General features: G+C 46.3%; 1 protein-coding gene across 3 annotated transcripts in view; it reads right to left on the bottom strand.

The window, feature by feature from the left end:
- The window catches only part of Tnn (tenascin N), a 79,703-nt gene that overhangs the window by 58,951 nt on the left and 6,480 nt on the right, over positions 1-14,272 (bottom strand). For all 3 annotated transcript variants that reach the window (XM_045153022.1, XM_045153011.1, XM_045153002.1), the window contains exons 2-6: positions 12,830-13,268; positions 11,028-11,402; positions 10,137-10,400; positions 4,553-4,738; positions 4,271-4,360 (exon numbers count right to left, since the gene is read on the bottom strand). In XM_045153022.1, coding sequence (XP_045008957.1) covers positions 4,271-4,360; positions 4,553-4,738; positions 10,137-10,400; positions 11,028-11,402; positions 12,830-13,241 — 1,327 coding nt within the window. In that variant the 5' untranslated portion in view covers positions 13,242-13,268. The remainder of the gene's footprint in view (positions 1-4,270; positions 4,361-4,552; positions 4,739-10,136; positions 10,401-11,027; positions 11,403-12,829; positions 13,269-14,272) is intronic.

The raw sequence follows: 14,272 nt of genomic DNA on the forward strand, positions 1-14,272 counted from the left end.
CCACAGTAAACATCAATAACACTACTGAGGAGGACCTACAGGGAAGCAGGGACAGGGGATGGGTCACTACTACAAGCTATGTTAAAAAATTAATCATTAATAAAAAATGAATAAGATAGTAAGAGAAACAAGCCAGGTGTGGTGGTACACACCTTTAATCCCAGCACTTGGGAGGCAGAGGTAGAAGGCACACTGTGAGTTCAAGACCACCCTGACACTATAGAGTGAAGTGAAATCCAGGTCAGCCTGGACTAGAACAAGACCCTACCTCAAAAAGCAAAACTAAAGTAAAATAACATGACATAAAATAAAATAAAAAGAGGAGCCAGGTGTGGTAGTGCATGCCTTTAATCCCAGCACTCTGGGAGGCAGAGGTAGGAGGATCACTGTGAGTTCGAGGCCATCCTGAGACTCCATAGTGAATTCCAGGTCAGCTTGGGCTAGAGCGAGACCCTACCTCGAAAAGCCAAAATAAATAAAATAAAAATAGGAACTTTAAACTCGTCCAGTCTAACTGAGGTAGGCTAGGCAGGCATAGGGGAAAGAGGAAAACAAGGCAGCTAGAAGCTGATGTAACCACAGAGCTGTATCACAGCAGGACGTCATGTGACCACAACAGTAATGACACAAAACCACCCCAAACTGGCTGCAACCACTATGACCAATCAAGAGGACTGTTAACTTTTGCTTCATTATAATGGCATCTCCACAGTATTAGCATTGCAAAACTGGCTGTTCCCACCATGCATCTGATGCATGACACATCTAGGAAACCCCTTATTAGGAGAGAAAAGGTGAAGAAACCCACTTTTGGGAATCCCAGTAGCAGATCCTAGAGTGCATTGACCAGCCAGACCAGGCTGGTTGGTGAGCTCCAGGCCAATGAGAGATACTTCTCAAAAAGAGGTTGTCTCTGTCGGGAGCGGTGGCGCACGCCTTTAATCCCAGCATTTGGGAGGCAGAGGTAAGAGGACCGCTGTGAGTTTGAGGCCACCCTGAGAATGCATAGTGAATTCCAGGTCAGCCTGAACTACAGTGATATCCTACCTTGAAAAACCGAAAACCAAAAAAAAAAAAAAAAAAACAAAGAGGTTGTCTCTGGCCTCCTCATTCATGTGCCTGGTCATACACATGTTCCATATACATATGAGCATGCATATATGCACACACATTACACAAACACATTTAAAAAAAAAAAGAAAGAGGCTAAAGAGAAGTGGTGTGATGATAAAAGAAATCATTCTGTGGGTTAATAGCTGTGGGTGAAACTAACAATAAGACATTCCTTGCATGTATATACAAACCTTCACTTAAATCCCATCATTATCAGGGCCACCATGCCCTGTCTACTTAAAAGCTCTAAGAACCTTAAAATGGGTCAATCCAGAAGCAACAAGTACTGCTTCATGGATTGCTTTCCCATCCCAAGGTTTTCTCCTCTGCATAATCCTGAGGCAGGACAGAATGACAGGAAATCAAGGAGATCTGGGAAAGAAACGAGCCCCTTCCCACCCCCACAGTGAAGACTGCCTGCCTAGAACCAGTATTTCCTACTCTGATCATCTCAAACAGGAGAGTTAGAACAGCTAGTGAGCCATGCTCACTGTCAAAGTGCATGTGACCTTTAAATTTAACCTTGTAAGACTCCCTTCTCATCTGTAAACCTGTACTTTTCTAAGAAAAAAATCCCAATAAAAGATTACAATTAAAACATGTCTTGAAGCCCGTTATGGTGGTGCATACCTTTAATCCCAGCACTTGAGAGGCACGGGGTAGGAGGATCTCTGTGAGTTCGAGGCCAGTCCAGACTAAATAGTGAATTCCAGGTCAGCCTGGGCTAGAGAAAGACCCTACCTCGAAAAACAAGCAAACAAACAAAAATCTTGACCTGCTTTTGACCTATGCATAATAAGAATTTCTTTGACCTTCTTTGACTTATTTTTTCTTTTCTATGCTTAAAAAAATCTGCCAACCTGTACAATGCACTCATAAGTCACCTTATAATCTTATTTACAAAAAAACTTGTTTAGATCAGAATAAGTATATCATAACACTTTTACTTAACATTTTAAACCTATAGATCATATCCCATGACCAAGGTAACTTCGAAAGCTACAAAATCACATGTAGCTATTTTTAAGACACTTAAGTTTGGCTCTTTCTTGAGAAGCCCATACTCACCCCTTGAGTATATACTGCCCACTCCATAATAAGCCCCAGCTTTGCTTCATTTTGCCCTCAAACCTGTAGCATACAGATTTGTAGCATCAAGATCCTGGCTATACCTGAGTAGACCTCCCTGGGACAGCACAGCAGGCAGCCTAGTTGGCAAGGTGGAATTACATCTCCTGATGCCACTGATAATCCAACCCCTCTTACCTACAGTCAGTGTAGAATCAATGTGAACACATTTGTTCTCCCTGAATTTTACAAATATATTCCCGGCTCTATGTTCCACACACATATTTCCAACTGCTATTTATCCTTGCCACTGGCAGTTAGTTACAGGAACTGGTCCAAGGACATAGCCAGTTTTTTTTTTTTTTTCTTTTCTGGCTAGCAGCTGTAACAACTCAATAAACATATTTAGAGAACCTTCATTCTCAAGAGTTTGAATTTAACAAGTTCTACTGTGACTTGGTAAGTGGAAAATAACTGGACTGCTTCCTTTATTCCCTGCACATATTGATGGTATTCTTAACTTCCAGTGTCATTTTTCCATCTTATGAGATACAATATGTTTGCAGAAAACAGATTATTTTTCTCTTAAATTAATTGTCTATCTAGGTTTGAGATTATTTCCTGACCTTAGAAATTACACTGTCTTGTCTTTTTCTATTTCATGTTAGTAGAACACACATGCCAAATTTATTTGTAATCCAATAAAATATCCCATCCTAATTTTAGGATATAACTGACAATAAAAAGACTATTTGGGTACTAGTATACTAGCTGGGATAATATACTTGAAAGGTTAACAACTAATTTGATGCTACTTGCAATTAAATGCTCAAACAACTTGGAGCAGCAATGGCTGACATTTAATGTAATGATAAAAGGCTTCACACAAGAATCAGAAGTTCTAGCAGGGCCTAGAAGGATGGGTGACATTGCTGTGAACTCTTCAAAGTCAGAGATCATGATGCAGCCTCTCTGTTAGTTTCTTTCTTTTTAATGAGTATGTGTAGTTGCGATATTTACATGTGCAGGTGGAGCCAGAGGTCAACCTCAGGTGTCAGTGCATCATCTACTGTTTTGGAAACAGGCTCTCTCATTGTCCTGGAGCTCACCAATGAGGCTACATTGGCTGGCCAGTAGGCTCTAGGGATTCTCTTGTTTCTGTTTTCCCAGTGCTAGAATTCCAAGCATGTGCCACCAGGCATTACATTTACATGGGTCCTGGGAATCAAACCGAAGTACTCATGCTTGTGAAGCCAGCACTTTACCCTCTGAACTACAACTGTACTATGACTCTCATACTCCAGATATGCAATCTGTTAAGGAGATGAACTAATGAATTCATTTTTCACATCCCCTCATCCTCATTATCACCTCAACTACTTCAAGGACTGAACAGAAACAAACTAAACCACTTTTTAAGAAAGATTCAAAATTTAAAGATCATTCTTTGCAAGCTCTAATCATTAGCTCCTACCGGTTCCATTGTGGTCTAGGACACAGGCTCCCAACATGGGTAGACAGGACACAGAGTTATTGTTGAAGGCTCACAATTCAATATGGGCTCCTTTCAAACTCTGTGCTGCTTAATAAATGATAAATTGCTGATTTATAAATATTCTTAGTAAACACACACTAATTATCTTATGACTACCAAATGTGGGTCTTTATACCTTTTGACATTTCAAAACAGACTGCTGGAGTGTGAACATCAGAGGGAAAAAAATCCATGTGCAACAAGAAAAAGTAAGAAAGATCACTTTTCCTTAGGAATACAGAGCTGTGTGCCTAGGTTCATGAGAATAATTACCTTGAAACAATAATCAAGTGATTGAAATGACTGAAACAAGTAGAAAGCTGCCACAGTCTTTTCCCTTGACTCTACAAGCCTAGGGAAGATTTTTCTATTCAAGAAAAATTTGAGATAGAAGGAATTTGCTTCTTTTCTTCTACCTCAGTATAGATGTGCACCCGTGGAGGAGTAGAATCCCTACATCCAAATTCCAGAATGTTTCCCAGAAAGGAGTGAGCCAAGAAAAATATGAGCATGCAAAGATGACTAGGCTGTCATAATGCCTCAGGTAGCTCTTACCTGTCCTGCCACTCAGGAGAATTGGTTTCCCCTCCAGATCTCCTCTCATAGGAACAACTGTGATTTTATACTCTGTCCCAGGCTGCAGACCTAGAAATAAGCAGCCAGCATGAATGTGAGACTCGACTCCAGACACACATACACACACCATACACACACCTTCCCTGGATTTCTCATGTAAACAGAAGATCAGAATTTGAGCCTATAACAATCTACCTGCCTCAGTCTCCCTGGGACTACAGGCATGAGCCACCACACCCACCCTTCAGTACTGGTTCTTACCAGTGATGTCGTAGCGACTCTTGGGGTCATTGCTCTTGGGCACAGTGACTTCAGCCACCTCATGCCCTGTCAAGGGGCCATATCGCAGTTTGTAGTAGTCTACCTCAGTCAGAGGGTTTTCCCATTCCACGTCGAGGGAGGTCTCAGTCTCTTCATTCACCCAGGCAGTGCCCACCACAGCGAGATCTAGGGCAGGGATCAGAGCACTTACTGAAGTGTGGTGGTCACAAAAGTCTGAAATGGCCACTGGTTCCCTCCCTTTACACCCCCAGAGCTGGCTGGCTTTGGTCCCAGAAAACAGTCCTTAACGACAGTTTTAGGGCAGGAAGCAGCTAGTGGAGAGGGTTCAGATTCTCCATGAGGGCAGACACTCCCTGCAAGCCCCTCACTCCTCATCCTGCTAGCTTTCCCTATCCATACAGACTTTACCTCATGCAAGATTCCGCCTGTTCTGAACTGATATTCATCCTTTCGTTGCAGAAACCTTGCCTTTGGTACCAGCCTCAGGAAGACATGCACAGGCCCTTCCACCTGCAGCTCGAGTAATGAAGTTCAAATGTTCTGTTGCATGACATTTTAACACAACCAGCTCCTTCCTCCAAAATCCCACACTTCTGCTTTTGGCTCTCAAATTCTCTATAGATTAACCTAAGGCAGAACTATAAAGCAAGTTATTTTTTAACTTGATCCTTATCTGTATTCTGTCTGCATTTTCTACCAAATTTTAGTTCTATCACTATACCCCCACTATATTCACCCTTCCTCACTGTTCTGTCCTGTGGAGAGCTATCATATGCCTTTGTTCAAGATAAAGCACTTAACAGCTAAATGTCTTGCCTACCACTTGGAAAAATCATGGAATTATGACTAATAAAAGAAATGGATCACTGACACAGCTCCAAGGGAAGAACATTTGGGAGGGGGTGAATGGAATCTGTTGGAAACATTTTGAATTGCAAAAGCTGTATCCCAGATGGATGTAGACTGATCTTAAAGTTTGGAACAGGGAAAACGAGTCCCCAAGACTCCCAGCCTGGCCTCCTTTGGAGGTCACATTTCCTTCACCTTGGAATCACTTCCACCCATCTTGGCTGACTGATCCCTTGTCAAGGATGTGTGACGGGGAACTTGTACATCAGGCAGGGTGAGAACTTGATGATCTCTAGGTCCTTTGGCTCTGAGCATCTTGATTGTCTCTGTGATAAAAAGCCTCAGAGAGACTTTCCCCTCACCTGCGCCTTCTACTCGCCAGTCAATGGGAGGGATTCACAAGTGAAAAGGCCAGGATTTAGAAAGAATGTTTGAGATGATGATGGGAATAAATGTCGCTAGGTCTTAGGCTCCCTGGGGAGTAAAACAGAATGATTTTGAACTTGAGTCGAATCTGGCAAAAAGATAAAATTTGCCCCAGAAATATTTTTCAAATCCATACAGCAAGACACCATAAGGAGTTGCTAAGACTTTCAGAGCAGATGTCCCTGTCTCCCCATGGCAGCCTGGACACCGTCCTGCCTGTCACAGATACAGCACAGGCAAAATGAGCCCCTGCCAGCCAGAGGGGCCCTTCTCTCACAGCTGGCCTTGGTGTTCTCCCACGGACATAAACTATTTCACAGAACATTAGCACCAGACGAGGCCACTCTGCAGCCATATCTGAGACACACAAAAACACGACAAATATGGTCCACACCTAGGACCACAGATCCTCTCCCCTGACTGACAAACGGGACTGCTGTCGTCTAGTCACAGCTTCGGTTTCCCTCTAGCCTGCCTCTTTCTACAGAAGAGTCACTAGGACCCACAACCACAATAGCACACGCTTCTTGATAGATTCCAACCCAATGCAATCTCTGGCCCCCAAATTACCTAACCAAAGCCCACATTGTAGAACAAATGCCTTCTTACACTGTTACGGAGACATTCCCACAGTTTCCCATGGTATACGTTCTCCCAGGCTAAAATGAACAATTCCAGCTTGTGCAACTATAGGGGTCTCTGGCCTGCAAGATAGGCACACTGAAAGGCAATCACAAAGTGTACCCTTAAGCTGCCACATCTCTCAAGGTCCTTTCAGCAAAGGCCTGCCCTAGCCCACCCTGTTCCTAGCACTAAAACAAGAAACTGTTTCTGCAAAGACAACCACATGGCAACATCCTATTCATCTGCATCTGTCTGGATCCTTCCCCAGGAGTGTAAGGCAATATGAAGGCAGTACATTTTTGTTAGCACCTGGGTGCTTATGGTGTTTTGATTTGGGTGTCCCCCATAAAATTAGGCATTCTGAATGCTAGGCTCCTCAGCTGATGGTAACTGGAAATTAAAGCTTCCTGGAGGCAGTGTATTGTTGGGGGAGGGCTTATGGGTGTTATAGCCAAGTGTCCCCTTGCCAGTACTGGCACACTCTCCTGTGGCTATTGTGTACCTTATGTTGGCCAGGGGTGATGTCCACCCTCTGCTCATGCCATCATTTTCTCTGCCATCCTTGAGTGTCCCCTTGAGTCTGTAATTTCTGCCGGCAATGCAAACTTGACTGCAACAGTAATATTAGTACCAAGGAGTGGTGTCATTTGCTGCTAGGCACCTGACTGCGCGGCTTTGGCCTTTTGGAGATGATTTTCAAGAGGAATGTGGAAGGATTTGAAATCTTTGCCTAAGAGGCACCTTGCAGTGCTGTAAGAACAGCTTGATGGACTATTCTGGTCAGAGTTGCAAGACTTGAATGCAGTAAGACCTATGGACTGTGAGGTTTGGCTTATGAAGATGAGAAAGAGCTTTACCTGGACTGGGCTAGAGGCAGTTTGTGTGAGAGGCTTGCTGTTATGACTGTGTCTTGAGAATTTGTGCAGGTTGCAGTGTGCAAAAATGGACTGGTGTGAGCAAAGGGATATGGCACAGAAAGAAATCTTTAGGCCGAAACTGCTGCCTGTACAGTGGCAATTGAGAGATTGCAACCATTAAGGTTGGGCCAGCTGACCTGCACTGGGGCAATAGGAAGAATGTAGTCTCTTTTGAAGGGGCCTGAATGCTCAAAGAGTGTCCTGTTCTTCAAAATCTGCTTATTCCCCCCACCCCACCCCCAGATTAACAAATTGGGGAAGAGAAGGTCACTGAATTTGCAACACAGTCTTGTGTTTTGGAAATGGCCATGGGCAGTATGAAGCAGGTTTGCTAGATGCCTGCATGAAGACCCAATGAAGCCGTGAAGATGAACCATGGGTTGCAGTACCCAGTAGAGACGCTGGAATCATGAGATGGCTGCTAAGGAAAGCTGCCAGAGCCAGATAAAGTTTTCCAGGACTATGAGTAGTCTATCTGGAGGGGCAAAATTGAAACTCCAGAGACCTGTTGCTGTTTAGAATTATCAGACTTGAAGATTTGTCACTGACTAAAGTTGTTGGACTTGGAGCTACAGAGTTTGATGTTTGCCCTGGTTGTTTCAAATCTTATATTGGTTGAATATTTCTTTGCTATGCCCAATGCCATCTTTGCAGTGTGAATGTTTATTCTGTACCATTATGTTTTGTTTTGTTGTTTTTTTGGTTTTTTGGTATTACAAGCTCTGTTAAAAGGCCTGGGATAATAGGGATGTTTGAAAATCATTAGGATTGATAAACAAAAATTGAAAAAAATATGGAGACCTTTAAAGTTGGACTGAATGCATTGTATTTTATATCATGTATGGTTATCAATTTATGGGGGCCAGGGGTGGAATGTGGTGGCTTGATTCAGGTGTCACCCATAAACTTAGGTGTTCTGAATGCTAGGTTCCTCAGCTGATGGCAACTGGAAATTAAAGCTTCCTGGAGGCAGTATATTGTTGGGGAGGGCTTATGGGTATTATAGCCAGTCTCCCCTTACCAGTGTTTGGCACACTCTCCTGTGGCTATTGTCCACTTGATATTGGCCAGGGGGGTGACGTCTATCCTTTGCACATGCCATCGTTTTCCCCTGCCATCCTGGAACACCCCCTCAAGTGTGTAAGCCAAAATAAACCCTTTTTTCCCAAAAGCTGTTCTTGGTCAAGTGATTTCTTCCAGCAAAGTGAACCTGACTGCAACAGTGCTCAATAAAAAATGTATTCAGAAAAGGAACAAATCATTCATTCAGACAGCTAGAGTTCTCCAGCCTTCAAAGATCAAACCTGCTTTAAGAATTTTCATGAGGGAATAATAATGTCTAAAGTGTTAGCTGCCAGGCACAGTTAAAGGAGAAAAAGCTGTTTGCTCCTTTAAATGTCTTCACAGTCATTATTTTGTGTCATTTTGTGTGTTGTGTTGTTTTGTTTTGAGACAGAATCTCACTATATAGCCCAGGCTGGCCTAGAACCTGTGATCCTCTTGCCTCAGTCCCCTGAGGGCTAGGGCACTACAACCAGCTCCAATTTGTTTTCTTAGTTGTGGTACTAGATTTGCAGCTAAAAAATAAAAAAATAAAATAAAAAGTACCTTAAAGGAAACCAGCCAAAATGTTTCAATCACTCTGTGTCATTCTTTTCCATTATAATACTAACTTCTCTATCCAGAGGCATTGATAGCCATTTCTTTAAGCATAGGATATATGACCCTAAACTAAACATGCTTAGGCATGCGCCACCTCTGCATAGGATACTCTCTCCTTCATGAATATGGTTCTAAATAAAACCCTGCTGTCTTCTTCACTCAAAAACAACACTGCTTCGAGAGGTATCCCCAGGGCTTTCCTTGCTTGCTACAAAAGGAATAAACCTCCCTTCACTCTTTAATCTCCTGGTTGCTCACCAAGAGCTGAACTATTGCGTTCTGCTGCAGAAGTGGTGATGTTTATTCTTGCAGATGTCTTGGTAGCAATCGGTGATGGGAGGACGACTCTGTCTATCCTGTTCTGCATTCCCGCTTTTGACCTCTGGCTGGGTACTGAGTCAGCCAGGCTCCTGGCCCTCTGGTCTTGGGTTCAGCCAGAAGGAACCACAAGCAGATCGGGGCGCAGGAGAGACAGTAGAGTTTGCATCCTTCTACCAACAGCACCTCACCTTTCCTACACCTTCCTCCAGGTCCGCCTACTAAGGCTCTTCCTTCTCAGGCTGGAATGGTTGGTGCTCCTGCTAGGATGTTCTGCTACCCAAACTCTGCCCATGCCTTTGTAAACAACCTCTTATAAATTCTCTTCAGTTGCCCCATTTGTGTTCTCTTCGCTGCTGAGATGAATCTACTTATAAGGGTAGATTTCTGTGGCTTCTCACTCAACCCCGTTGAATGCGCTCAAAGTGCTTGGGGGCTTAGAGAGGGGCTGAGGATTCAGGTGTGCTCTTTGGCTGCTGGTAGGGGCGTGTGAGGTAATCAGATCTGACTAATCTCAGAGAAATGGAAGATCTCTTCAGCCCCAATTCAGCAGGCGTCCATGACAGGCTTAAAAAGACCCACTAATGAGGAAATTATGAGAGGAGAGAAAACAGGAATCTCGTCCAGAACCCAACATTGCAGCCACTATTGTTTTCAAAGCCCAAATCAGGGTAATCAGTGGAAGAGGGAATGTGTGGAGAGAACGGGAGAAAACACTTAAAATGGAACCTGGTGGGGGGGATCTGGGACATGGGGCTGGCCCTCACCTGTGGTGGCAAGCAGATGCTGCGGGCTGCTGGAAACGTCTTTCTTCACGTTGCGCAGGGTGACTATATACTTGGTTCCAGGCTGCAAGCCGGGGATCTCATAGGTGTGCTGCTCCTTGGGCACCTGGATCTGCTTCGTAGCCGGCTCCTTCCCCAGGGGGTAGTAGCTGAGCAGATAGTGGTCCACCTCGCTGGTGGGCTCCCAGCTCACCAGCAGGGAGGTCTCTGTGCTCTTGAGTAGCTGCAGACCCTGAGGGGGGACCACTGGACAGAGAGGGAACAGGTGTGGAGAGTGAGGCATGCTGGGGATCCTAGCCAGTGAGGAGTATGCGGACCAAGAAGGGCACCATTCTTGGCATACTCCCTAGGAATGAATACACACACACACACACACACACACGGACACACACACACACACACACCCATGAATAAGAACTCAGTGGTCTTCACACTGGAAGCCCCTAGCCACCACCACCACCAGCCCATGGGAACTTGTAGACATGCCAGAACTCAGGCCCCGACCCGACCTGCCCCCAAGCTCTTGATGCCCCTGCGCTGTGTTGTTGGGGTGTTTTTTTTTTTTTGGTTGGTTTGGTTTGATTTTTCAAGGTAGGGTCTCACTCTGGTCCAGACTGACCTGGACTTAACCATGTAGTCTCAGGGTGGCCTCGAACTCTCAGCAATCCTCCTACCTCCCAAGTGCTGGGATCAAAGGAAGGCGCCACCATGCCCGGCGCTATGTTTTGATAAGCCCTCCAGGGATCCTGACCCTTGGGGTCAAGGTTGAGACTCCCCCACTGGACAGTGGAACTGGATGTGCAAGGGTGCAGTGGCCACCGCTGGGGGAAGGAAGGGCGGCCCCGGCCCGAGGCGGCGCAGCGAGGCTCTCACCCTGGGAACAGTCGCGACCCGTGAAGCCCAACTCGCAGTAACACTCGCCGGTGTCGCAGAAGCCGTGGCCGCTGCAGTCGCCGGGACAGCGCTGCTCGCTGCAGTCGTCCGCCGTGAAGTCCTCGTGGCACTGGCACACGCCGCGCACGCACACGCCGTGCCCGCTGCAGTCCTGGGGGCACGCGGCGTAGGCGCAGTCCACCCCCACGTAGGGCCGGTCGCACACGCAGTGCCCGTCCACGCAGCGCCCGTGACCGCTGCACGCCCCGGGGCAGGTGGGCAGCTCGCAGTCGGCGCCCTCCCAGCCCTGCTCGCAGAGGCAGCTGCAAGTCTCAGGCAGGAAAGTGCCGTGGCCGCTGCAGCGGCGGCTCAGACCTGGGAGGAAGAGGAGAGACAGGGGTGACCTGAGGAGGTCTCCTTCCTTGGAGATGAGCTAGAAAAGGCTGGCACCTTCTGGGTCTTCTTGTGGGGCTCTGTCAAGGAGACTGGGTTCCTGTCCTTTGCACAGGAGCCCGAAGCATAGTGTTTCTCCTTTCTCTGCCTAAAAAGTTGCCTTGAATCCCAGCACTTAGGAGGCAGAGGTAGAAGGATCACCCTAAGTTTGAGGCCACCCTGAGACTACCTAGTGAATTCCAGGTCAGCCTAGGCTAGAGCAAGGCCCTATCTAGAAAAAAAAAAAAAAAAACAACAACAAAAAAAAAAAAAAAACTTTCCTTCTTTTACCTTTCCAGATGAATTCTCTGGGTTCTGGGTTCGGGTTCCTTCCTTTGTGACTGGGAGTAACTATTTAATTATTTAAAGTTTACAGTAAAGAGGCCTTACATTCTCCACACTGTTGACTGGCCTCTGACTGTAAGGAGCTGGCTCCTGGGAGAAAATCAGGTGAGAGCCACTCAGTCGGGACTTTGCCTCATCCTGCTGGACTGAGCTGGCCCGAGTGAGGCCTGCTGGTTGTGCAATGAGCCAAGCTGAAGGCTGGAGAAGTGGACGTACATAAATTGCAAAACAGCCCAGTCTTGGTGATGGACAAGGGGGTGAGGGTGGACCAAGGCATTTAACCTGGACCCCCTCTGACCCTACACAGCAAGGGTCTGCTGGAGGGCTGGTCAGGCACAGTCCTTTCTGCTTCTCAGAATCCCTCCTTCTCTTCCTAATGATGTTTCCACAGCAGGGTTCCTAAGAACATTACTAAGGCAGTAAACGTGCTGCTTTCTTCATGGCCGTGTGCATGTAGCATTTAGGAGTGCTTTCAACCATAGCAATCCCTTCAGACGTAACATTTATGCCTAAGTACCATTTGTTGTTGTTTCAGCAGTTTATGCTTTTAAAAGGACAGGACAGAGGAAACTTGATTATTTATAAAAATCAAACTGTAGTACTTTATAACTAATAAAATAGTCACAATTTCCCGAATACTAACTCTGGGCCAGGAAGCTAATCCACACCATATTTGGTTCTCAGAACTAGGCTTAGCTGATAGAATCAGCTTCACTGAACACTTGAAGAAACAGAGAATTTGCTTAATGTCTCATTGGACTTGTCACCCTCCCTACTCCGTCGTTTCTCTGAGTGGAGATTGGATCTACAAGTTAAAAGCCTCTGGACTCGTTCCCATCCCAGATGCCCCTAGACCTGTACCAATGAATTAACAGCAGGTGCATGCCCTACACCCCAAAGAACGCCAGGTGACAGGTGGGAATGTACCAGAAGCACCCAGTAGCCAGAGGCTGATGGAGGCCGCCCTGGCACATAGCAGATACTTGCTGAGTGTTTGTGGGATGAAGGCCAGGTGGTAATCTCACCCGCAGCTCCTGGGCAGCAGCGCTGGGGGTTACACTGCTCCTTCATCTCCGCCATCTCTTCCTCCAGCTTCTTCACACGGGCCAGGAGGTCCTGGATGCTGTCTGCCAAGTCGCAGTCCTTCTGTGGTGTCTGAAGGCGGATGTTGTGCCTGAAGATGAAGTTCTGCTCGTCCCCACCCTCCCCCAAGGCCAAGAGCGGTGTCCCATCGTCACTGAGGGCCTGCGGGTCAGCTTCCACCTGGACCAGGGCGGACTTGGGCACATCGATCTTGTACGTGTGGCTGACGGTGACCTGTTGCTCCTTGTTGCTGCAGCCCTGTGGCTCCTGGGGAGTGGTCGGTGCTGAAGACACCAGGAGCACAGAGGCAAGCAGGAGCCCCAAGGGAAAGCCGACCTTCCCCGGGAGACCCATCCTTAAAGAGACAGTACTCCAGGAGGCCTAGACCAGCAAGGGGCACGGGGGGGGGGGGGGGGGGGGGGAGGGAGGGGGAGGGGGGAGGGAGGACAGAAGAAGGCCATGAGATTCGTTGAGGGAAACTGGTAATGTTAACAGATTCTTTAAAAAAAATTTTTTTTTGTTTTTTTTTAGAGTAACAGAGAAAGAGGCAGCTAGAGAGAGAGAATGGGCATGCCAGGGCCTCCAGCCACTGCAAACAAACTCCAGACGCATGTGCCCCCTTGTGCATCTGGCTAAGGTGGGTCCTGGGGAATCGAGCCTCGAACCGGGGTCCTTGGGCTTCACAGGCAAGCGCTTAACCGCTAAGCCATCTCTCCAGCCCAATGTTAACAGATTCTAAGAGTCCACAGAAAGCTGAGAAAGAAGCAAAGAGAATTCCTCCTGTATCTCCTGTGGATCTGGGCTCAATATTTGCTGTTGTACCTCCTGTTTATCTGGAGTGCCCTTCACTTCTAATCCTAGGCTCACCTGGGCCAGACTTTCATCCTCTTAACCCCTAGTCCTTACAACAGCCCGGTACTATCCTCCTCCTTCATAACACCATAACATAATAGTTGCATAGAGAATGCTGGCTACATGACAGATCTGTCCTGAGTATTTCGCATTTGATATCTCATTAAGTTGTCCAAGAATCCCATCGTTACCCCGTTATTTTCTTTGGTGTGCTGGGGATTGAACCCAGCACCTTGTACATGGTAGGCAAACACTATAGCACTAAACTACACCTCTATTTTATTGCCTCCATTTCTAGCCAGGGAGACTAAGACATGCCCACTCTGAATGACTTCTCCCAGGCACACAGCTAAGAATGGTGAGATTTTTTTTTTAAATTTCTAAACATTTAGGTATTTTTGGTTTGTTTTTTTTTAAATTTATTTGAGAGAAAGAGTCAGAGAGAGAGAATGAGTGCCTCCAGCTGCTGCAAACGAACTCCAGACGCATATAGCATCTTGTGCATTTGTCTTATGTGGGTCCTGGGGCATCCA

This window comes from Jaculus jaculus, chromosome 1 (genome assembly GCF_020740685.1).
Source record: "Jaculus jaculus isolate mJacJac1 chromosome 1, mJacJac1.mat.Y.cur, whole genome shotgun sequence".
Classification (NCBI taxonomy): Eukaryota; Metazoa; Chordata; class Mammalia; order Rodentia; family Dipodidae; genus Jaculus; species Jaculus jaculus.